At 43.9% G+C, this 23,944-nt stretch overlaps 2 protein-coding genes and 1 long non-coding RNA gene across 3 annotated transcripts in view; 1 reads left to right on the top strand and 2 right to left on the bottom strand.

The window, feature by feature from the left end:
* The window catches only part of THBS4 (thrombospondin 4), a 40,204-nt gene extending 17,414 nt beyond the window's left edge, over nt 1-22,790 (top strand). The window contains exons 7-22 of the mRNA XM_075526467.1: nt 560-732; nt 3,918-4,055; nt 4,689-4,766; nt 8,439-8,591; nt 9,960-10,064; nt 10,300-10,407; nt 11,913-12,072; nt 12,768-12,886; nt 13,695-13,747; nt 15,791-15,984; nt 16,257-16,435; nt 17,382-17,430; nt 17,530-17,726; nt 18,256-18,428; nt 20,585-20,724; nt 22,729-22,790. Of these exons, the coding sequence (XP_075382582.1) occupies nt 560-732; nt 3,918-4,055; nt 4,689-4,766; nt 8,439-8,591; nt 9,960-10,064; nt 10,300-10,407; nt 11,913-12,072; nt 12,768-12,886; nt 13,695-13,747; nt 15,791-15,984; nt 16,257-16,435; nt 17,382-17,430; nt 17,530-17,726; nt 18,256-18,428; nt 20,585-20,724; nt 22,729-22,790 (2,081 nt within the window). The remainder of the gene's footprint in view (nt 1-559; nt 733-3,917; nt 4,056-4,688; nt 4,767-8,438; nt 8,592-9,959; nt 10,065-10,299; nt 10,408-11,912; nt 12,073-12,767; nt 12,887-13,694; nt 13,748-15,790; nt 15,985-16,256; nt 16,436-17,381; nt 17,431-17,529; nt 17,727-18,255; nt 18,429-20,584; nt 20,725-22,728) is intronic.
* The window catches only part of SLC30A5 (solute carrier family 30 member 5), a 174,109-nt gene that overhangs the window by 17,713 nt on the left and 132,452 nt on the right, over nt 1-23,944 (bottom strand). The window lies entirely within an intron of this gene.
* LOC142421622 (uncharacterized) lies at nt 1,082-7,250 on the bottom strand. The gene is made up of 3 exons (XR_012778931.1): nt 7,143-7,250; nt 2,967-3,066; nt 1,082-1,238 (listed from the first exon to the last, which is right to left on the bottom strand). It is a non-coding gene; the product is annotated as an uncharacterized LOC142421622 (long non-coding RNA).

The raw sequence follows: 23,944 nt of genomic DNA, 5'->3' as shown, positions 1-23,944 counted from the left end.
GAAAACCTTGCTTTTCCCCAGGGCTGGTCTCTGCACCTAAGCCAGTGTACTTGCATGTCCTGCTGCGTGTTGGTGGGCTGCCAGCTGCTGCTTCTTTATTCCTCTTATTTGTAGGCTGTCAGATATGCTCTTGCGAAACCATGGCACTGTTTCTCTTATGAAGTGGTAGTGTTGCCGATTTAGCCAGAGAAATACCTTGTACCACCACACTTGAGTCCCTTGGGCCATCTGAGGTCACTGGCTTTCAGAGTTTGCTCCTCTGGCCAGCAGCAGATCTGTGCTGGGACTAAGCTAGCAGGAGGGCTCCCATGTGTAGCCAGGACAAGCACGTGAACCTAACAAAATAGCCTTAATTTCCCCTATCTTGGGGACGCAGCAAGCTGCTTGGCCATTCCCAGCATGAAGTCTCTTCCACAGCACAGCTGGTAGCAGCGCAGTGCAGAAACATGAAGCCCCTGCTGCACAGCATCTTGGGGATCTCTTCAGAGTGCTTGCCAGCTGAAAGCCATGATGGATGTTTCTTTCAATCGCTGAAACTGTTGTTCTTTCTGCATTAAAGGTTTGGGAACTGTGAATTTTCCAACTCAGCTTCCTAGGCGCAGTAAACCCAAATGTGAAGTTAATTCCTGCTTCAGGGGAGTCAGGTGCGTGGAGACAGCAGAGGGATTTCAGTGCGGCCCCTGCCCTGAAGGGCTCACAGGAAATGGAGTTACCTGCTCAGATATCGATGAGGTAAAATAGTGACTTTCACTGAATTTAAAAAAAAAAGGCAAAAAAAAAAAGCTAAAAAGCAGCTGTTTCATATATATCAATAGGTTGCTGATGCTTGCTGTCTTCAGCATTTGCTGACTGCTTGCACAGTGAATATTAATTCATTCTGATTTCATTCTATGTCCCTATTTTGCTGTTGCTGCAACTTTATGGAGGTTATATGCGTGAAAACTTGAAATATCCTGGTGAGTTGAGAAGTCACTTAAAGGAGTTTAATGTTTGGGGAAAAAAAACCCAAACCAACAAAAAAAACCCAAACCAAAACCAACTAAAACAAGCTTTTGACGTCGTTGTTTCTATTCCACAAGAAGATGCAGTAGCTTCTGTTACAGGCAGAACTGCAGAAGCACTTCTTGTCAGTATGGGCTTTGCTTCTTTAAATTGTAGTGCTCCTAAACCAGCCTTGGAGACCAAAGTCTTCTCTTCAACCCAAACTGGAGCCATGTTTTCAGCCTCACCTTAAAAGTCTGTGAAAGAAAATAAACATTCATTGTTATTGTTCCTTTTTGCTTCTTTATGGTTGTGTTGAAAGCTGATAATGTTTAGTTAAATCTATTTTTTTTCTTGTGCTATATGTTAGAAATTCAGACCTTGCTTGTATTGAGGACTGAGTCAATAAATTTACAATATCTTAAAGGATTAAATAAAATCTGTGTTAATTGGAATGTGACAGTTACTCAGAACACAAACAACAAAACCACTTACAGCTTCACTGCATTTTGTCTGATGATTTTTACCATTACTCTTTAGTTATTTTTGTGGAAAAGCACCTGGATGTAGTAGACCAGGGAACCAGGAGAATTAGGTCATTAACTGTGCCTGTGGATAACACAGTACTACCAATGTACCTGCCTAATGATGTAAAACAGCAAAAGCAATTCCTTTTTTCTCCTTCCCAGCTAACAGGAGATGTGCTTTGACTACTCTTTTGGTTTACTCCCTCCTGTAGGCCATCAGCAGAGAGGATGCGATGTGCCCAACTTGTATCTGCCTGTGAAAAACACCGGGAAGGGAAAGTGGGTTGAGTGTGGCAGTTTCCTGAGTTGTAGGCTGTGTCTTTTGTTTTGCCTCACATGGCACGGACTGTGTCTGCTGCAACAGAAGGTGCAAACAATGGAGGTGAAGTGCTGAAATGTGAATGCAAGAGGTGAAGCTGAGACAGTTGTGGTGCGAGTTTCATGCGACAGACAACTGTGACGAGAGACTCAAGCCAGCCTAGGTAGAGCCCACCAGTACGGATGGGTTCCACCTCCTGAGCCATAGCCAGGCTGAGGCAGAGCATGGCAGTAATCTACTCCCTGCCATTTTCAGGGCTGGAGCAACTCTACCCATGACAGCAGTGGTGGGAAAACAAACCGGGACTGGTCTGTAGTGGCCTGACATTAAACCTAACCTGGTTTTCTGTGAGCAGTCAGGCTCTGCCACTGGAGCTTGACGTGCCTTCATGTTCCTGCCACCACTCCACATGGCAGACCTGATCGCACACTAGGAACAGTGAGGAAGTTTTGCCAAAATGGTGTCATAGATAGTCTTGCTTATATGAGGTCTTTATACGTGGACACTGCTATAAAATGCCACCTAGTCTGGTGTGGTTTTGTTCACCAGTAAATACCTCCTTTAACAGCTGGATTTTCACTTATGGTTGCACAGGGGGGGGAAAAAAAGAGATAATAAATGGCAATAGCTTTTCATTATCTAAGGGGATGTGTCATATTATTTGTTTTCCTGAGTTAGCTGAGACTAAGAAGGAAAGTAATTTTTTTTTTTTTTTGAAAGCTCTTTAGGAATCTCCTCTGGGAGAGCACCTTCCTACTGAATAAACTATTTCTGTACTTCTAATAACTGGCATTTAAAAAGAAGTTCTTGTACAAATTCTGATAAAGACAAATCTAGAAGCTTCCTCACTAAGAGCTGTCGTCATCTTTTCTGAAGCTGTTAGCATCTCTGCAATATGCTCCGTTATTCATTACCAGTTTGAAGACATTACTTTCATATGCTGATGCCCTGTATCTTGGGAGCTGCAGCTCTGCTCTGAGTACGGTGTAATTTGAGTGCCCTCTGCTGCCTACAATAAAAAATCCACAGCAAATAAGGACCACAAAATGTCTGTCCTAGGTTTTACATATTCCTTATGCTAGTTGTGGACCTACTTCTAACAAATCTTTCTGTCAAACATGCTTTGATATTAAACATACCTTTTCTTGCTCCCGTGTGTGTGTGTTTGGTTACAAGTTGTATGTTTGTTGTAGGTGGACATCTTCTGGCTTGTTCTCCCCCGATGTTGCGGATGTTCTTCTGTTAGCAATGGAAGGGAAAAAAAGGCATATTTTAAAAACTCCTTTATATTTCTTTCTCATGTTTCTTATTTATTGTTGTCTTTGAGCCATATGCAGCTTGATGGCATATTGATGTTTTCGGTACGCTTACAAATGTTACCTAGCGGCTAGTGTTGATGTTAGAGAGGCGGAAATGCAGGATGTGGTTCCCAAACTGGCACCCACAAGGCCAGTGAAATGGGTCACAGCTGTTCTGTAAAACCACATGAGGCAATGAAGCGAATGGTGCCTTCAGGCCACGGGTGATGCTGTGGGCATGTGGTATTTTGGGAGAAGTGCTGAGGGTTTTCTGTGGGCCTCAGGTCTAGAAATGTGTGGGTGCCACTGACACATCCCTGCTTATCTGTCTCAGTTTGGGTTACTTCTGGCTATGAGATTTGCCCAAATACAAATGAGGGAGAATGCTGCTGCCACTTCTGTGTGTACAAAACACAACTGCAGGACCATTTGGTGGGTTGGAGTTACGCAGCTTTCCTGATAGTATGTTCTGGACCCTTCCAAGGGGCTCGCAGCGTCCGAGGGAGCTGAACCTGCCCAGCAAAAGGAAGGACTGGGGATCAGACCTTAGGGCATCAACTACAGGCTATAATGGAAGACTGCAAATGTTATTTAAATTACACATATAGCTGAAGACCTACTGGGGTCAGAAATACCTGCAGAGACTTGTTTCCTCTGTAAGCCACCTCTGAACAGAAGACGTACAGGCATTGCATGTAGCATTGCCTTTGACTGAGAGGTCTGTGCACGTAGTCAGAGTCTGGATGTTACTGAAGCACGAACATGTGCTCGGTTCATTTTTTTTCTTTGCAGTGTCGTTACAACCCTTGCTTCCCTGGAGTGCGATGTGTGAACGCTGCTCCAGGTTTCCGATGCGAGGCCTGTCCCCCGGGATACACAGGACAAACTGTGCAAGGGGTAGGAGTCAGCTACGCCAAGAGCAATAAGCAGGTGAGTGGCAGCGTCCCTGCGGCAACCGCCATTGCAAGGTGCTGGTTAATATCAATGCATCTGTATCTCATTATACTTATACTTCTGTCATTCCATAATTGCCTTGTGCAGTTAGGCAGAGCTCAGAGTGTTTCAGTTGGAAGATCTGAGTTGTGTTTGCTTGGCTTTAATGGCAGTATTAACAGTCTAATACTCAGGACCAGTATGCAGACAAGAAAAAATGTCATTATCTTCATAGGTATCGCTGATCAATTTTAAAGGGGGCTCTGCTGATTTCTGTAAACTGGCTTTGAACTAGGAGGAGTATGATAGAAAAGGCCTGTTTTACTGTCATTTTTTGCATGTTCCTGTAGTACCCTACAAGGGGAACATAGTTCTTGTCTAAACTCTTGTGGGTGAACCAGAAGCCTATCCTAAGGTTGAAATTTTCTGTATTACAGTGTCTCTTCAGGCTTTATATGTGTCTGGAGATCCATTGGAAAGTTAGCCTATGGGTATGTCTGTGCCATTCTGAGAGCGGTTTCAGGAGAGGCTATGACTCAGTTTCTAGACTTAAACTTTAGTGGCTTTTCTTCAGACTTGGATCTCAAATTGACATTGTTTTTATTACATGTTGATTTGTTTTATTGCTAGGTCTGCTTAGATATTGATGAATGTCAGAATGGTGGGCTTGGATTCTGTGTTCCTAATTCCCATTGCATAAACACTTTGGTAAGCACCTTTTCGTTTGTGGCTTTAAAAAATCAATTGTTTCAAAATTCCATGAGGCTAGGATTGGATTTATGGCTCTGATTGAAGAGCTGAATAATACAATTTGTTTGTTGGCTTAATCTAAACCAAAGAATCCTTTCCTCTTTTCCTGACTAATAATAAAAAAGTCAATACTTGATTTGTCATTAACATATCCATCTGAGCTGATTCCTTACCACTTTCCCTGAGGAACAGCAGGAACTCTTCTCTCCACACCATCCAGTTATGTGTGTTTATGAGTATGTTATTGCAAAGAACCTCCTTTGAAAGATTAAACCTTTGCTTCCCCTCGTCTCTTCCCACCTCGGAACTGCTACAGCACGCTGTTCCCCTGGGTGGTCTTTTTATAGGAGTAACGTCTTCACTTTGTTAGGGTATTTATGCAGTACCAGATATCCCTCTAAATAAGTACAGAGAGGAGGAGAGCTGCAATTGGTACAATGCTTTTAATACTCATAGATATTAAATCCAGGAGAGCAAGCATAGCAGAAGTAGAAATGGCTTGAAAGATGTTAGGATCCAGTACAAGGAGTGTACAACCATTTTAATGCTATGAAGCAAGTTGGACTTTTCACTTAGAATCACAGAGTCATAGAATATTTAGGTTGGAAAAGACCCTTGAGATCATCATTTACCTAACACTGCCAAGTCCGCCACTAAACCATGTCCCTAAGCGCCACATCTACACATCTTTAAATACCTCCAGGGATGGTGACTCCACCACTTCCCTGGGCAGCCTGTTCCAATGCTTGACAACCCTTTCAGTGAAGACATTTTTCCTAATATCCAATCTAAACCTCCCCTGGTGCAACTTGAGGCCATTTCCTCTCATCCTATCACTTGTTACTTGGGAGAAGAGACCGACCCCCACGTCTCTACTACCTCCTTTCAGGTAGTTGTAGAGAGCGATAAGGTCTCTCCTCAGCCTCCTTTTCTCCAGGCTAAACAACCCCAGTTCCCTCAGCCGCTCCTCATAAGACTTCTGCTCCAGACCCTTCACCAGCTTCGTTGCTCCTCTTTGGACATGCTCCAGCACCTCAATGTTTCTCTTGTAGTGGGGGGCCCAAAACTGAACACAGTATTCGAGGTGCGGCCTCACCAGTGCCGAGTACAGGGGCACGATCACTTCCCTAGTCCTGCTGGCCACCCTATTTGTGATACAAGCCAGGATGCCATTGGCCTTCTTGGCCACCTGGGCACACTGCTGGCTCATATTCAGGCGGCTGTTGACCAACACCCCCAGGTCCTTTTCCTCCAGGCAGCTTTCCAGCCACTCTTCCCCAAGCCTGTAGCGTTGCATGGGGTTGCTGTGACCCAAGTGCAGGACCTTGTACTTGGCCTTGTTGAACCTCATACAATTGACCTCGGCCCATCGATCCAGCCTGTCCAGGTCCCTCTGCAGAGCCGTCCTACCCTCCAGCAGATCAACACTCCCACACAACTTGGTGTCATCTGCAAACTTACTGAGGGTGCACCCAATCCCCCTCATCCAGATCATTGATAGATATTAAACAGGACTGGCCCCAGCACAGAGCCATGGGGAACACCACTTGTGACCGGCCGCCAACTGGATTTAACTCCATTCACCACCACTCTTTGGGCCCGGCCATCCAGCCAGTTCTTTACCCAGCGAAGAGTACACCCGTCCAAGCCATGAGCAGCCAGTTTCTCCAGGAGAATGCTGTGGGAAACCGTGTCAAAGGCTTTACTAAAGTCCAGGTAAACAACATCCATAGCCTTTCCTTCATCCACTAAGTGGGTCAGCTTGCCATAGAAGGAGATCAGGTTGGTCAAGCAGGACCTGCCGTTCATAAACCCATGCTGGCTGGGCCTGATCACCTGGTTGCCCTGTATGTGCTACTGATGGCACTGTCAAATACTGTTCTGCTATAGCTGGCTGCACAGAGTAGGCTTTCTCCATAACAAGAGAAGGGTTAAAAGTATCCTGCAGGTGTAAAGGTGGTCCTTTTTGCAGCTAGGTATCGTTGAGGTAGTGTTTATCGCTGCCAGTACTGGTATCGCTGCCAGTAGTGTTCGAAGTGGTGTGCTTTCCTTGTGAATACCCTTGTTTTTATAGAACTGCTTTCACTGTTCAATATGTTTCTCTTTTTTTTTTTTTTTTTTGTTAATATCTAGAACATTTCTGTCACATGTTGTATCTTATTGCACGACTAGACATGACTAGTCCTCTTCAGGAGGCCATCAGGCCCTGTTTGCAGAGGGCAACAAGGGACCTGTCATCTGTCAAAACAGAGCAGTGTGGGTTTTTTACTCCTCTCTCCCTTTAGAAACAGTTTGGTCTGGAAGTCCTGCCTTAAAGGCTATTTTAATGCATACCAGGGCTTGATAGAGGACAGAATATACTGAGCAAATTCAGCAGGCTCCAGAAGATATTACGCTGGTGTCCATTAGGAGAAAGTGCACGGGCTGGTATGTTTTATACAGGCCATACCATTTGCATGGCCCAGTGATTATTTTACTCTTCAGTCACTCTTCATTTCACTCTTCATCTTCAGCCTGAAAGTATGCGGACAGCAGAGAGTTAAAATTTGGAGTGAAGCTAGGAACAGAGGACAAAAATAATGCCCAGCTGGCTAGTAAATGTATCTCTCTGTCATGGTGGACCGGGACAATCCTGACAGTTCCTCCAACAGGCTTTGTTAAGGAAGAGTGAAGTTGTGTGAAGCATCTCAGTTTCACAAAGGTGTGGATGCACAAGTTTGTCAGAGATCTGCCTGTTTCTGTTCCTTGACATGTCAAAAATAATTATTCTCTATAAGGAAAAAAGATTGTTTTCAATTAACTTTTATGTCATAGGTTACAAATCTCCAAGTATGTGAGATAGAGACAAAAGCCATATTAGATGCCTAAAGACGACCCCTTCTTATCAGCATTTATCCATTTATATCTCATATAGTGATTGTCCCAGTACACACTGAGATTCCTTCACTTCGCTGCTTTGGTTTTGTTTACACAAGAGAGTGGCACAAGTATAAAATACATATGTATGCGTCTAGGTAAACCACTGCAAAAGGTTACCTGGATGTTCTTATTGCAGTGTAATTAAGGATGACTGTGTCTTCAACTCCTGAATTCTTTTCTGAAGAACAATATTTAGCTCAAATTGGCTTAAAAACATTTACATTAAAAAAAAAAAAATGGAGCAAGACATGATGAACTTTCTTGTCTCTCTTTGATTAAAAGTTGTGCCCAGTTGAGTTTAGATAAACTGATGGGTCTGCTTTACACTGAAATAAGAGCATCCCATCTGATTAAGCAGGTGCTGCTTAGAATTTTACACAAAGGTTTGGCCACCTGGAAGCAGCTCAGAGTGACACTGGCAGGCACAAGGCATCATGAAGAAGCTTTTGCTGCTACATGACACTTCTCTGGTGTAACAAAAGACTGGTCTAAACAGGCAAGATTTGAGCGTGTTTTCCATCGTGCACTGTGGGAGCCAAACCTGAATTTCACATAGAAAATAAAGTTTGTTCACTGTGCAAGAGGGCTCACTGGATGAAAAACTACAGTTGCACAGCATAACCAGTGTGGCATTAATCTCGCTCACATGCTTGCTTTAAAAGAAAAAGAAGTCCTGTTAAAAGGCTGGCTACTAACTTTTTGTTCTTACAGGGGTCTTACCACTGTGGCCAGTGCAAACCAGGATATACAGGAGACCAAGCCAGGGGATGCCAGGCTGAGAGGAGCTGCAGAAATCGAGCCCTCAATCCATGCAGCATCCATGCCCGTTGTATTGAGGAGAGGAGAGGAGAAGTGACATGTATTGTGAGTTCATAAATTCATGCATTTGTACAGTGAAAAATAGCTTTTTTTAGGCTGGAACTGAGAAGGTCTTTGTGGTCATTTTATACAGTTGGGTGTTTTAACCAGACTGTGGCACACTGGCCCAGACCAGCTACAAAAATAACCGGGCTGAGTCTATCTTGCAATAGTTTTCTTCTTGCAGCATGTCTGTAAGGCAGCCATATTTGTGTACCATATTTACTGTGTCCGTGTAATTAGATCTTTTGGGAATGGCTTTCATAGACTTTCTATAGTCTCCTCAGAAAGGACTCTCAAGTGTCACTCTACAGAAGACATCACAAGGACAAATTCCTCTCCTGGTGCTCAGCTACATAGCTGTGAGTAGGGATCCTCTCTGCATACCCAATGTGCCTGTATTTGCCTGCTGATAGAGATGGTATTTTTCCAAGCGAGACCGCAGATTCTAGGCACAGGTAGGCTGTACTGTGCTTTCCAGCCGTGGGAGCAGAGGAGCACCAAGTGGCATATGAACTTTCATTGTAAGAGTCTAACTGAAATATATTACTTAGTTTTTCCAGCTTGCAAGGGGAAGCAAGAGACTAATCCTGTGTCCTAAATTTGGATACAGTGCGTGCTTTTGGTGGCACTTGCTTTGGTATCATTTTTAAGTACATCTATTTCAAAGAAGAATAATCTAGGATATTTTAAGTCCATGCTGTAATGGGAAGATGCCTAGATACTTGTGTTAGGCAAGTCCTCATTTTAAGGGGAGGCCATAGTTTGACATGCAGTTCTATGCATGTACCTTCAGTTACAACACAAATTAGGCATTGGTTTGAAACAGTACCATTTTAATTGGCTAGGAGAAAGTTGTGTGCAGATGCACTTGCTTTGCTGATGCAAACTCAGTAACTGTCAGCACAGTTTTCTCTTAAAACTTTCTCTAGTTGCAGATGTATTCTTCAGATACTGAACAAAACACAGTCATCCCATCTAACCATGGGCCCCTTGCTGAGATGCTACGTGCATATTCTGCCTAGGTCCCCTCTTTTCTTTTTCTCCACCTGCAGGTGAGGAACCAAAATTGATTCCTGACCAGCGTCTAAAGGAAATCTATAGCTCCTACTGAAATCATTAGGTGTTGCAGGCACACATTCCATTTAACATCGAGTCTTAGCTCTTTCTAGCTGTGCCTAGATATAGAGAGCTTGAAACAAACATTGTCTTTCCATGTTGGGAGACGCTGAGGCGGACCTCATTGTACTTCAGTGTCTATCCATGCATTCTGTACGTTAGTGTTTTCAAGATTGATGTGGGGTTTCCCTCTTGAATAATGCCAGAGTGACTCATTAACCTTTTGGTAGTACTACCATGGTGTTTTATTAATAGTGTGGCATTGGCTGGGCTGGTGATGGTTATATTTGCGGAAAAGATGTTGACATTGATGGCTACCCTAACGAAGAACTCTCATGCTCCGCTGAAAACTGCAGAAAGGTAAGAAATTCTGTCTTAATCCTATAATAAGTCAGAGCACGAAGGCGTGAAGAGGAAGAGTGGAAGAAACATGACTAGATGTATTAATCTTTCTTCAAGTTATTGAATTCCTCTGGATAAATTGTATTTAATTTGATTAATTGATTAATTAAAACAATAATAGAAAAAGTCATTCAAATTATGAAGGCATCCAGTTTATCCATAGAACACCAGACATGTCTCATTTTTTGTCTAGGACAATTGCAGATTTGTCCCAAACTCTGGACAAGAAGATGCTGATGGTGATGGGATTGGAGATGCCTGTGACGATGATGCGGATGGAGACGGCATTCCCAATGAGCAGGTGCCATGTATAGATCAGGGTGCAGGGGTCTGTGCAAACATAAGGATTTCACGTTACTGCAATAGGTAGTGATTTTGAAATCTGGCTCACTACTATTTGCCAGAGATTATCCCATACCCATCACTGTCAGCAGCTCTCTAAATCTTGTCTTTTTCTTTTATATAATGCTCGCTATTTTAAGACCTAAAAAACCCAGGCTGCCTCACCCAGCCTCAAATCCCACTAGTGTATGCTCCATTATTACATTTTATGAATTCTAGAGCTTTTTGTGTACAGAACTTGTGTCCTCCTGTCATGCTGTCCTTCTGTCACGCTTGGCCTTCAGGAACATTACTTACATTAGTGTCTTTCTTTTTAAAGAGTAGGTTGACCTGACATCACATTCCATGAGGGATCCAAACCCCACATAAATTAATGGGTGTCTTGCCAATAACTTGAAAAAGCTTTGAATCATGTTCTCAAAGTGAAAGAGGTTTCCATATGGGTACAGTACTGCAGAATTTATCAGAGAATAAATTCAGACTGTAAAAGCTCTTTTGTGTTCACCCCATATCCTCACATGCTCACCATTGTTCTATGTTAAGATCGTTCTGTGGTATTCCTTAATGCACTTCCAAGGAAGACAACAAGAACAGTCTATCCAGAGTACAAATGTCCATGTGGAGCTAGGGCAGACTAGCAATCACAGAAGGTCTGTCTCAGGCTGTTTTGCCACAGAAGCCAAACCTAAATTCTGGTAGCTTGAAGCAACTGGTTTTATTAATGTTCTATAAGGAGAGATGTTAAATCCTCCTTCAACTGTAAATCTATATGCAGGTTCAGCACCTTCTCAATCAGGTAACTTCGATATTGTTGCTAAGCTCTGTTCTGCCTCCGTCTGTGCAAGAGGATGAGGTCACGCGTGTGCTAGATGGGAGATGGGAGAGGAAAGTTTGCACCACTTTGAAATAAAGTTTTCTCCATATGCCTCCTGATGGTCTTAGAGAGTCAACAGCAGCTTGGTTGACCAAAAAAAACAAAACAAAACAAAAAAATAACGACCGGTACCTTTTTGCATTAAAAAGTCCTGGTTTTCCAAGTGTTTCAGCTTTGGTTTGAGTCTCTACCAGAAGGGGGCAACAGCCTTTCACCGAGAGCATCTACAAACCCTGTCAGGGTCTCTGAACTGCCGCTTTTGAGAAGGACCATGTAAGGAAGCCAGGGCACAAATACAGTTACTCACCATGGACACATCCAAAATGAGAATCAGAAGTCAAAGTTATAAGTAAAGCCTTACGATACTGAGTGTTTATATTCAGGGTCCCCATGGTGCGGTTCAAAGCAGAGCTTTGAGGGAGCCAGTGAAATCGATCCAGAGCTAATATTCACATAAAATGTCAAACTGCTCACAGTAATAATTTTTTGTGGAAGTAGAAATAAATACAAGAGTTATATAAATCCACTAAAGTGGAAATTAAAGATTCAGGGCCCAGTTCATGTCTGATTCGGTTCTGTGTCTCTTGCAGGATAACTGTGTCTTGGCTCCCAATGTTAACCAGAGAAATGGCGACCAAGATATCTTTGGAGATGCTTGTGACAACTGCCGCAATGTCCTGAATAATGACCAGAGGGACACAGATGGAGATGGAAAAGGAGATGCTTGTGATGATGACATGGATGGAGATGGTTGGTAATTCTTCACTTCCAGCTTCTCTGTTGTTCTTGAAACTTGCCCAGAACGTGCCATATATTGGGAGATTTCCTGACCAGCTGCTAAGTGTCATGTAACACGTCGCCTTTCTTCATGAAACCTGTGTTTAGAATCCTTCCTTTTCATTTAGATTAATATGTATCTTTTAGCCTCCATTGGAAGCACTGAACACTGTAACAGATAAACCAAGCCATGTTTCATGTATAAGTTAAGGTTGTTGGCCATTCAGTAATTCTTTAAGGGTGCGACCGTGTCCCAGAGTACCCCGCTGCTGCCTGTCCCAGATGCCCAAGAGCTACATAATGTATTATTTTCATTGCTGTAGGAGGCTTGAAAGAAGTTAAAAAATCACAACCCTTCAAATGTAATAATGAAGATGAAACATCCCATCCTGTAAGCTGTGATACAGGAACAGGGTAGAATGAATTGTGTGTAATAAATGAAGTGTGTGTGATGGGATGGAAAACTGTTCTTTAGCAAGGTGTTTCTAACTTCTACTAAATGAATGGATGCATACCTAAGAACGATTCGCTGTGCAGGTTTATAATGTCATTGCAAGATTAAGTAATTGCTGAAAAGGAATAGTGTCTTTACTGTTCTTGATGTTTATGTCATCCAATAACAAATACGAGAATTGTTTTTAACTATCATCCAATCCACTTTTCGCTAGGTATTAAGAACCTTTTGGATAATTGTCAGAGGATCCCCAACAAAGACCAGGAGGACCAGGATAATGATGGTGTTGGTGATGCCTGTGACAGCTGCCCTACAATCAGCAACCCAAACCAGGTTAGAAAGTAGAAGGAAAAAATATCCTTGTTTAGGGAGTGGGACTGCTGAGGTCCAAAAAGATGCAAGAGAATGAGGCAGCCCGTGCAGCCACAGTGTTTATCTTTTAACAGTAGTATTCAGGAAAGTTTTATGGAGCTTCAACTCTCCTGACATGGGAAAGGGGATCCACCAGGTGTATTCTCATAGCTTGGGATGTTGTTAGCACCTCTGCCCTGCCAGTATCTTTGACTGTCATGCTCTGAAATGTGGGCATGCTTCAGTCCCACAGAGTCTGGTGCCAGCTCCACACAGTGGTGTGATTTAGTTACACTTGGTATTTCTTTAATTGGGACAAAATCCTGGTGTCCTTATTTAGCAAAACTTTCACTGCTCCTAGGTGAGAAGTCAGTGAGACTTTTCATATGTTTTGAATTCTGATTAAGCCCCGTGTAACTAACAAAAAATGCTGTAAACTTTAGAGAAACATGGTAGATTTTTAAAGCTGCTTAAGAAATCAACGTTGGTTAGAAATGAGGGATACGTATTTCCAGTAGTAGAGGAATATTGTTTGAACTACTCATCTTGCTTGAACTGCTCCAATCAAGTTTAACCCTGTTTATTCATTGTCTGGGTTTTTTTTGTTTAATAAAACTGACTTTTTGGTTAGATGGATGATGCAAACAAGAAAATACGTTTCATAAAACAAATGTTTTTCCATGCTTTTATTTTAATTGTATTTGATTTGGTTCTGTTTTGGTTTAATACTGCCATTTTAACAGAAGCTCTCAGCAGCTGATACTGGAACTTTCTCTGTTTCCTTTTGCAGTCGGATGTTGACAATGATCTCGTTGGAGATTCCTGCGATACCAATCAGGACAGGTATGCTGTGTTGTGACTTGTAACAGCAGCAGGGAAGTGGAAGAGGCTGGTCCTGAGCTGAAGCATGCTACTGATTCCTGGAGAGCTGTAATCCCTCAGACTAGCCTGGATTTAATTCCAATACCTCCTCAAAGAGATGTTATTTCAAAAACAATATTATGATTTATCAGCCTTGTTCATTCACTTCCCTGTAGCAGTACAGTTACGGAGCCCTTCACCTTTAGCCCCATGTTCACACAGGCTTCCTGTGAGTTCCTGTGGAAGTGACATTCAGAGCAGTTCTCTGGCTGTAAGACCCAGAGCACTGCTCAGAGCTTCTTAGTGAGGTAACGTCTTTTTTCTTTTCTTTATTTTTCATTCTTCTTTTCTTTCTTTTTTTCTTTAGCAGAAATTTCAGTTAAGGGCTGTATGTTTTTCCATAAGAACCTAGTGTTTCAGAAACAGAATTTTATTATCAAGTGTAAAACATTTGCAGATAAACCCCTTTGCTTTAGCACAGCAAGAGTGGCAAGGCTCCTCTATGGCTTTTACATGCCCTGAGCGTTCAGGGGAGCACATCCCATGACAAACTGCTAACGCCTGGCTGGAAGCAGCTTCTGCATAACCAGCTTTGGGGGTGGCAAGTCCTCCCCCGTGCTCCTCACTTAAAAGCAAGAGGAAAGGGAAGTGATAAATCCTGTGCTGGCACAGCATTTCACCAGCCACAGACCGCTGCAAGGGTCTCGCCCTGGGGCCGTTGGTGGGTGCTGCTGTCTGGGATGATAAGCGCGGGGAGCCCACTTCCTTGCCTCCCCGCAGGGAGCATTCCCAGTCTTGGGCCGGTAGCTGCCACGGGCCCCAGCTGGGAGCTGTTTTACTTTTAAGTAGATATGGCCTTGGTTTTTTTCCTGTTTTAAAAAAGGACATGTTTTCTTTTTTTCCTCAAACCTAACTAATGTGTATGGAACATTGCCTGGTAGAAATGCTGTAGCTCTGCCTGAGATTAACCTTGTAATAGATAACATGTGCATGGTCCTCACTGCATTTTATCTCAGGAATGTGCAGACATTAGTTGCTCTGACCTAAAATTAAAGCATCTTTCTTAAGCAGGGAGAGATATGTGGGAATACACATAGCTATAAGCTGCAGCACTGCCTTAATTTGGCTGCACATCACTTCTGCTTTGCCTGTCCTAGGCAAAAAGCTACTGAGGGGAAACATGCCGGCTTATCGCCAGAAACCATTTTGTTTACGGTGTGTGTACAAAACACACCTGACTTCAGGCCATTTTTTTGCACAGATGCACTTAATTGTTGGCATGGAGAAACAAGGCAGCCACCCCATAACTTCCCAAATCCTTTCCTATACTCTGTGTCCCTGTTCCTGGTGAATCTTCACTGTAACCAGCTGATGCAGCCGTGGGCTGGAGGGGTGCTTGGGAGCTACAGACCTTCTCCTCTCTTTCTTACTGCGCGGCTCCCCTGCGGGACTGTAATGTAACAGAACTTGCTATGCAGGAGGGTGAAAGCGGTGCTTGTTTTTAAACAAGTCTGATTTCAGGTGCTCATGCAGAGTCTCCCATAAATTTTCATTCACACTCACACGTGCATGTTCATGAGCACCAAGACACTTGTGGACAACATGTGTGACAAGGGACACTAGCTGTTGAGCTCTTGCTGTCTCCTGGGTGCCTTTTGATTGGTGACACTGCACTTGCTGGATGTGCCTTACACACCGTTCAGGACCGGATGTCGTTTGGGATCTTGGGCTCTGGTATCTTTTCCCACTCCATGTAAAGCTTCTTTTTCTTTTCCTTATCTGAGAATTTTTATAGCTCCAGGCTTAGTCTTCATCTTCCTGCCACCTTACCATACAGTCTCGTTTGTTCCGTTTCTCCTTCATGTTCATCCACCTGAGCGACACCAGGTTGTGGTGCCCCACTGATCTGTTCCCAGCTCCGGGGGTGCCTCCAGTGCATTTCCCGCTAAGGTAGCTGTGCTGTCCCCCATGCAGAAGTAGGAGCTGATGCCGGCATGCCATTTCTTTTTGTCTCTGTGCTTGCAGCGACGGCGATGGGCACCAGGACAGCACAGACAACTGCCCCACCATCATTAACAGCTCCCAGCTGGACACGGATAAGGATGGGTTGGGTGACGAGTGTGACGAGGATGATGATAACGATGGCATTCCTGACCTCTTGCCCCCAGGCCCTGACAACTGCAGGCTGGTCCCCAACCCAGGGCAGGAAGATGATAATGGTAAGATGGGTGTTCAGGAGCCATTTTGGTGCTTAGGCACTACATCCTCCTCCAGGCATTACACATGTGCGCCAGGATCCGACACAATCGCCACGTGTGCATACATCCCAGGAGGGACCCCAACACACAGGGGACCTTTGGCCAAGGCAGAGGTCCTCAGGTCCCCTCCCCAGGCCATCGGGGCTGAGATTCCACCTGCTTCAGGACACCCTGATCCAGATGTGGCTACTTGCTGCACCATAAATCTGCTTTCACTTCTCCGATGCATTCAGGTGATGGAGTCGGGGATATTTGTGAGTCTGATTTTGACCAGGATACAGTGATTGATCGGATCGATGTGTGCCCTGAGAACGCAGAGATCACCTTGACTGACTTCAGGGCCTATCAGACAGTGGTGCTGGACCCAGAGGGGGATGCGCAGATTGATCCCAACTGGGTGGTTCTGAACCAGGTAAAAATACATCTGGTCTTTCTTACCTGTCTGAGAAAGGTCATTTGAACACCACAGTAAAATTGTCTCTGTAATTGCTGGACCTCTGGCAAACAAGTGAAAAGTGGAAGCTGTTGGTTGGTTGACTATTTTACAGGAGTTGTAATGAAGGAACTTTCTTTTAGCATATGGTAGCTTGAAGCTTGATGCTCCTAATAATCTAAAATAACTACAGGCTAGTCAGCTTGTTCTGGGGGGATTTCACTGCTGCCAAGAAGGCAAACACGAGACTTTTGTGTCACCCTATTGAAATACTTCTGTAGCAAACAGTTTCATGAATCCTTCCCAGAATTTGAAAGTCTGACCTGCTGTATAGCAGAGCGCTTACTCCTAGATGGAGTCCAATAATTGTTATGTACACTAACAAATTTTAGCCTTCAGGAGGCTAATGTGTTCTGAGTCACAAGGAATGTGCAATTCCCATTGCCAAAGTCTCTGCCAAGCCAGCTGAGATGTATACACCTTCCTTAACCCAGTCCTGCCGTCAGTGTAATCCCAAACTCCATGATCAAACTGTACGAGCTAAGCCTAGGAAAAGCTCTCCTTCCCCCCCAGCCCTCTTTCCACGCTCCCTGCCACCCGCCCCGGTCCCAGTCCCATCTCCATTTCTGGCCAGGTTCAGTGATTTCCAGGAGAAGATTGGGGTAGGGAAAGAAAGTATCAGAGTACCAGTGTGGCCAGTTCTGCAATGGGAAAAGAAAAATCCTTCCTGACTTGGCACACAAGCAGCTGAAACATTAGTATTTGATTATACTTCTCATTTTAATTCAGAGCTAAAAGCGTTACAGACATGTTGTGAGCAAACGGAGGAGGCGGATGGAGGGGGTGCTAGAGGGAGGCCAGAGGAGACTGCCAGGCTTAGCCAACCCAGATCACCACGCTAACCACCCTGAATTTACTCTTACAGGGCATGGAAATTGTGCAGACTATGAACAGTGATCCAGGCCTCGCTGTTGGTACGTACCCTTTTCTGACATTCAAGTTTTACAGCAGAAAACTTACAGCATGTGAACGCATTTTCTGCAGACTTGTTTTTAACCTGCGTGTATCCTCAGGTTACACAGCTTTTAACGGCGTTGACTTTGAGGGCACTTTTCATGTGAACACGGTGACAGATGATGACTACGCTGGCTTTATTTTTGGTTATCAAGACAGCTCCAGCTTTTATGTGGTAATGTGGAAACAGACTGAACAGACGTACTGGCAAGCGACTCCCTTCAGAGCTGTTGCAGAGCCTGGCATTCAGCTAAAGGTACTGGTTGTGGCTCCTACCTGGGGACAGAGTGGTCACCACAGCCTAGCTATGCCATCCTGCCATGTGTTGGCCGTGCCACCCTGCCATCTGACTGCCATGGGCTAAGCCGCCATGCCGTGCATTGGCCAAGCCATCGCACTGCGCGGTGGCCGTGCTGCCCAATTGCTGTTCTCTCCTTGCAACAGGTGTCAAAACTGCTAAGTCAGGCGGCTGCCCCAGCCCATTTAACAGCACCATTTTTAAAGGAACTTCATCTCCAGTCTTGCGCTTGCTCATCAGCTGGAGTGTTTAGTCTCTGCTCTCATTGTGCTCTGACTGTAATTGGTCAAATTGCCTCCTTCTCCTTGGTCCAGGTACTCAGTTGCTTTTCCATGCAAGCAGTGGCTGCTGTTATGCAAGAGAAGCTAGGAGCTTGTGAGCAGGAGGGAGGGTGCTTCTGCAGAGCTGCTCCCTGCTACAAAAAGACTTGGAGCTCCTGAAAGTGACATTTCTCTGTGGTCAGCATGGGAAAATTGTATTTCTGCAGGCTGTGAAATCCAAGACAGGCCCTGGCGAGCACCTCCGCAACTCCCTCTGGCACACGGGGGACACCAGTGATCAGGTCAGGCTGCTGTGGAAGGACCCCCGAAATGTAGGGTGGAAAGACAAAGTCTCCTACCGCTGGTTCTTGCAGCACAGACCCCAGATCGGGTATATCAGGTAAGAGAGGAAAGGATAGATAAAGTGAGTACAAATACATGTCTGCCTAAACTGTTATTTCTCAACACCTAATTCAGATGATAATCTGAGAATTTATAATATGTCTGGGCTTTGCACTGATGAAGCCTTGTAATAGGTTAGACTTGTGAAATTCAGCCTGCAGTTCTTTTCCTAGGAAAGTCAATTCCAAGCTAAGCCTGTTTGTAACTGAAGTGTTCTGCCATCTGGGTGTTGTAACTGTGCCCTACCCTTAATAAGCCCTTTTCTGGCTTTAATAGTTTGTTTTCCAAGCTACTGCTGGCCACTAGTCTGAAAAACAATGCATTTCAAAATTTTCTAATTTTGATCTTTTAGAATATTTTTATTGGAATTGTGGTAGTTCATTTACATATTCTGGGATAACAGAATTAATAAAAGTCCACTTAAAGGTTGTGATCCTAATGAAGATCAGTAATTATCCTGACATGATAGATTTGAGATTACATAGCATATATTGAGAAAGTTTGTCAAAGCTATGTAATGCATGCTATCTATCCTTGTTTTGTTATTTGGAAAAAAAAAGTTATTTAAAAAATAATTCACCATTCAGGAGGAAACATTTCCCTCTGCAACATCCAGATCAGCAGGAATTATACTTGTAGATCAAGGTCGATATTAAAATGCAAAAAATAAACTGCTCTGGCATCATCGGCTCGGGTTTTGCAACCGTATAATAGAACAGATATACAGGTAAGTCAGTCAGTTGTTCTTCAGAAAATCACCACCCTGCAGTTGAGATGCAGTAACTTAATGGTATAATTATTCCACTTTTCTGGTGCAGAGCATCATCATCAGTGGTAATCGGAATGAGCAGATTTGACTTTATGCTAAAATGGATTAAGAACATTTATTCTGTCAATTATTATGTCCCAGCTGCAGGGCAGTAGTGAATAATCTTGGGTGGCAACTTTTGTTTAGACCAAGCTGTTTGTGAAGCTGCTTCACAAGCAAATATCTGCCTGGGGTTGCAGTCTCTCTAGCCAGCCTAATTAATGCCCCCCTGCAACTGGGAAAGGTAGCAAAGTCAGTGTCACAAAATCCTTCAAAAACTAAAGGCCTGAAGCAAACCTCTGCCACCTCTCTGTCCACATCTCACTCTGGTCTGTTTAGGCCAGATGCCCCAGACCCTAATGTGTCTAGCAAAGGTTTTCCGAGGCTTCAAGGAAGCCTAGGAAAAAGTTACTTGAGCCAGCCTCTCCCACGGAAATTTGAAAGACAACAAGTTCTGTTTATTGTACAGATACTTTTGAACTGCCTCAGCAAATCAGGAAATAAACTCAGGAACATAACAGGAATTGGGTTTTTTTTTTCTTATTTTATGAAAAGACACAGGAACTTTCTTTCCCTTCACCGCTTGCTATTTTCTTGCACATCAGACCAGCAGTGTCCTCATCCAAAACAGGGTCCTCCAGGCTCATCATCCTCTAAGTCATTTACCCAGCACCCCAGGGGCTGAGGACTTGGTGTAGACAGTGCTGCAACAGCTCAGCTGGCTCCAGTGTGGTCCTGCTCAAGCCCTCAGTACAGGGCACATGCTGGGGAGCTGGCAGGGCGCAGCTCTTCCCAGAGCTATTTGGGAATTTGCCGATGGGTTTTCTAACAAGAAGATGCCAGATCATCAAATCTGTTCCTGGAATTAATCATATTCACATTCTTAAAGAAATCTCACAGTCAAGTTTAAGATTCCAAACTGTTTGAAACTTTGCCTATTAAAAAAAAAAAAAAGTTTAGCTTCAAACTGTGTGAGACAATATCCATCTGGCTGCCTTCAACTGATCTAATCTGATTCTCCCTTTCTCCTATAACTATCGACTGTGGAAATTTTCAAGAGTTAAAGCTCTCAGCCTGACTGACTACAGGAAAAAACATTCTAAGGCTTTTGCAGGATGTGTAAAAAAACAACCACCAGAACACCCTCCCTGCCCAGTTCTTGCCAGTGTGCAGCACTGCTCCAGTTCCCAGCCTCCAGAGGAGCTATCTTAACTGCTTTTTCTCCCCTGGGCTAGATGGGAGGATGGCATGTCCAAGGCTAGAGTCACCATGGATAAGGAAATCACTTTTATGAATGTTGCAGCTTTGGAAAAGACCTAACAGAGCTTCTTTTTGCTTTCATTAAGGGCAAGATTTTATGAAGGCTCTGACCTAGTGGCAGACTCTGGTGTAACTATAGACACCACGATGCGTGGAGGACGGCTTGGAGTTTTCTGCTTCTCTCAGGAAAACATTATTTGGTCCAACCTGAAATATCGCTGCAATGGTAATGTTGCTCTTATGCCATTTTAGCTAACAACTAGCAAACGACCACGAAGAACTTGTAGTGTGGCTGTTGGATTAAGCCATTTTGCATCCTTTCCTTTGCTTTTCCTTTACAAGTTATTCACAGCTGTGAAACGCCTCCCCTGACACCAGCAGCACACTGCAGCCCAGCCAGACGGGAACTAACACCTCACAACCGCTCCTCCCAGAGCAGTCACTCTGCTGCAGAGATTGTGCCAACTAAGTAGTATAGCTGTCATCAGAGAATTAGAAATGTTATTTAAAACCAACCAACTGTGAGAGTTGTACATGCACAATAGACCAAGGCCATCATGTATGCAGGATGCCTCGAGCTCTGAATACAAGGTGAAATAAATCTGGAGAGCCAGGGGGATCAGTCACCAGGCGTCAGTGTCACTCGTGTACTTGCTGGTTACTCCTGTCTGTGGGAGGACAAAGATCATAAGATGCCCTTTCTCCCACGGAGGAACCCTCCTCAGACTCTGTGGGAGCGTGCTGGCTCACTCCTCTTGGGGTAAGAGCCTCGCAGCTTAGCCCTCATCTCCCACTGTATGGAATAACTCAAGCCTTGGCCACTCACACAGAAGCTGATCACGACAGCGTATTTCTGCCCTGGCAGCAGTTCAGCTAGCTTGAAGTGGGGTTGGAGGCGCTGCCCCCCTCCTCTCAGCATCAACCCCTACCTGACAAAGGCAGCCTTAAGAAAATAAGCTACCAGCCAAGTTGGAATAGTTGTTACCTTAGTTACCTTTTCTGCCTGTCTGCTTTCTGTGGCTCCAAGAAGCCCAGCCCAGGTCTGCAGTGGACACAGCCAGACCCTGGCTCTGTGGCTTGTTCTAGTGATGGACCCTGGTTCTTGGGCACTCGGTACACCTAGGCTGGCACTTGCAGGTCATGGTTAAACAGGGGAACTTCTAGACAGTGGTGCTTACAATTAAAAATTACTTGATAAGAGTCTCAAACAGTATGTGGTTTCCCAGGAAGCATGTTTCAAAGCTGCCACTGAAGTTGCAGATACTTTCCTGGCAGTGAGCAGGCAGTGGCTTTGCTGCAGGCGCTGCAGTAAGTCAGTGAAACCCACTCAAAGAAGCCTCTGGAGTCCCCAGGTATCCCTGCTTTAATTTCAGGCAAGTTCCTACATTTGCAGAAAAAGCTTACAAAGCATTTTCAAGCCTCAAAAAAAGAAGTGATCAACAAAAAACAAAGGACTTACTTACCCCGTTTTTTGTATATACTGTGTGTATTTATATAGTTACTTCCTTTTTGAGTTTAGAGTTACCAGTCCAGCATCAGGGTGGAAATAATGATGAGTAAAGTTGAGGCCAGGCAGTTGAGCTTCATTGCTGTGGCTCCATCTTTGGCTGCAGCTTTAGCTCTACAGTTAGGTCTGTGGCTCTCCAGATAAAATGTTCAGGGATCTGGCAAAGGCACACTGCAAACACAACACTTCAAGCAGAACTGTAGTTACTCATGACATTGACCCATCTCCAGCTCCCTTCGCCAAGTCTGAATTTTTTCTACCAGTTGCTATTGGTTCTTGGGTTGATGTTTCTGTCCCTTCTTGTGGCATGGGAAACCATCACAGGGAAGTTGAATTAGGATACGTGAGAAACAGAGATGCTGACACTACAAACGTGTCTGGGGTGCAGAACAAGACAACCACTTTTTCTGCCTTTCTGGTCAGCTTTTATTAAGAAAAATACAAGAGTGGAAGCCACAAAGTTTTCAGGTGGAAATGTAATTTGAAGATTGGTAGTACTGCATTATGGGCTGGCACTGTAGCACTCACTGTCTTGTTAGCCCCTCTGTGCTTTTCAGTGGTGTACAGCTAAAACTGAAAACATTCCCTGTTCATTCTTAATGTGTAAACAAGAGAGAAGGCATGTTACATTAAAAAAAAAGAGTAGGTGGGTAATTCATTAATTTAAGTGCTCCTTGATTTTGTCAGAAGAGACTAAACTTTTGCATATTTTCCTGTTTTCAGACACCATCCCAGAGGACTTTCAAGAATTTCAAGCTCAGCAATTTGGCGTTGGTGATATTTAAGAAGGAAAATCAAATTAACATTGCTATTGCAAACAATAAAACAATATATTTTAAAACCTTATATGATTGTTGTTGTAAGAGTGCACACCGCAGCTTGTTCTCATTGATGTGACTATGTCAGACTTTTTTTGTATAAAAGTGAAAATAAAAAGGAGACAAAATAGACTGGGCCTTCACTTGTTTTCAAATTTGCCCTAAAATCTAGGGAGCAGCATGTAATGGAGTGACACTTGCTTAAAACATTCTCAGGGAAAGTTTGAATCTGTTGCCATTTTGGATTCAGTATTAAACAGGGTGGGGAAGAAAGCACAATTTTGTCTATCATCTGGAACGTGTCAGAAACAACAGGCTGCATCCGAGCATGAAGTGGTTGGGAGCTGTCTGGCCAAGCCAAGGGCTTCTTAGTACCTTTCCAGTCCTGCTAGGAAAAAGTTTTATCTCCTTTAGAGCAGTTTAACTCCTTTGGAGACTTAGTTACCTTTGGCAGACCTCCTCTAAGAACTCTATTAGACTGCCCTGCCCTCCCGCTCCCAGAAAACTATGAGTAACACTATCACATCCTGTAAAAGCAAAAAAGCTGACTGCAGGGCGTTGTAGTCACATCTTATGATTTGCATGTGACTAAAACTAAAAAAGACATATGGAGAAAAATGCAGAATCACCTATAGAGAGAAAATAATCCCAGCTTTCACATACACAAAGCCGGGCTTTGACCTGGTGTCCCCACTCAGAGCCGAGCTCTCTCAGCAGGTACTGCAATCTTATGAAAGTAAGTCACCAAGTTAAAAACCCAAAATGCTGCATTAAGGGTTAGTAACCATTAGGAAAGGACTGGAAAACAAAAAGCCAAAAAAAATTGTATCACAATATACGCTATAATTCAAAGTATAGAAAGGTGTTGGACACCATGTCCATTTCTGCTACATTCTTTTTCAAAATGGAGCTAGGAAAGGAAGAGAGGACACGCTGCAAGGCCAGCTGAAGAAAAGGATGTTGCAGTCTGTAGGATAATTACTTTAAAAAGGACAATGGGAAACAGTACTTCAGCCTGGGGGGAGGGGGAAGGAGGAAATACACGGAGAGGGGAATACAGTGAGGGTTTTAGAAGTCAGAAGTAGCCCTGAGAACATGAACAGCCGTGGCTCTTTCCCAGC

The sequence above is a fragment of the Mycteria americana genome, chromosome Z, assembly GCF_035582795.1.
Source record: "Mycteria americana isolate JAX WOST 10 ecotype Jacksonville Zoo and Gardens chromosome Z, USCA_MyAme_1.0, whole genome shotgun sequence".
Taxonomy (NCBI): Eukaryota; Metazoa; Chordata; class Aves; order Ciconiiformes; family Ciconiidae; genus Mycteria; species Mycteria americana.
Note: the sequence above shows the minus strand (reverse complement) of the source record. Positions and strands in the feature narration are given on the sequence as shown.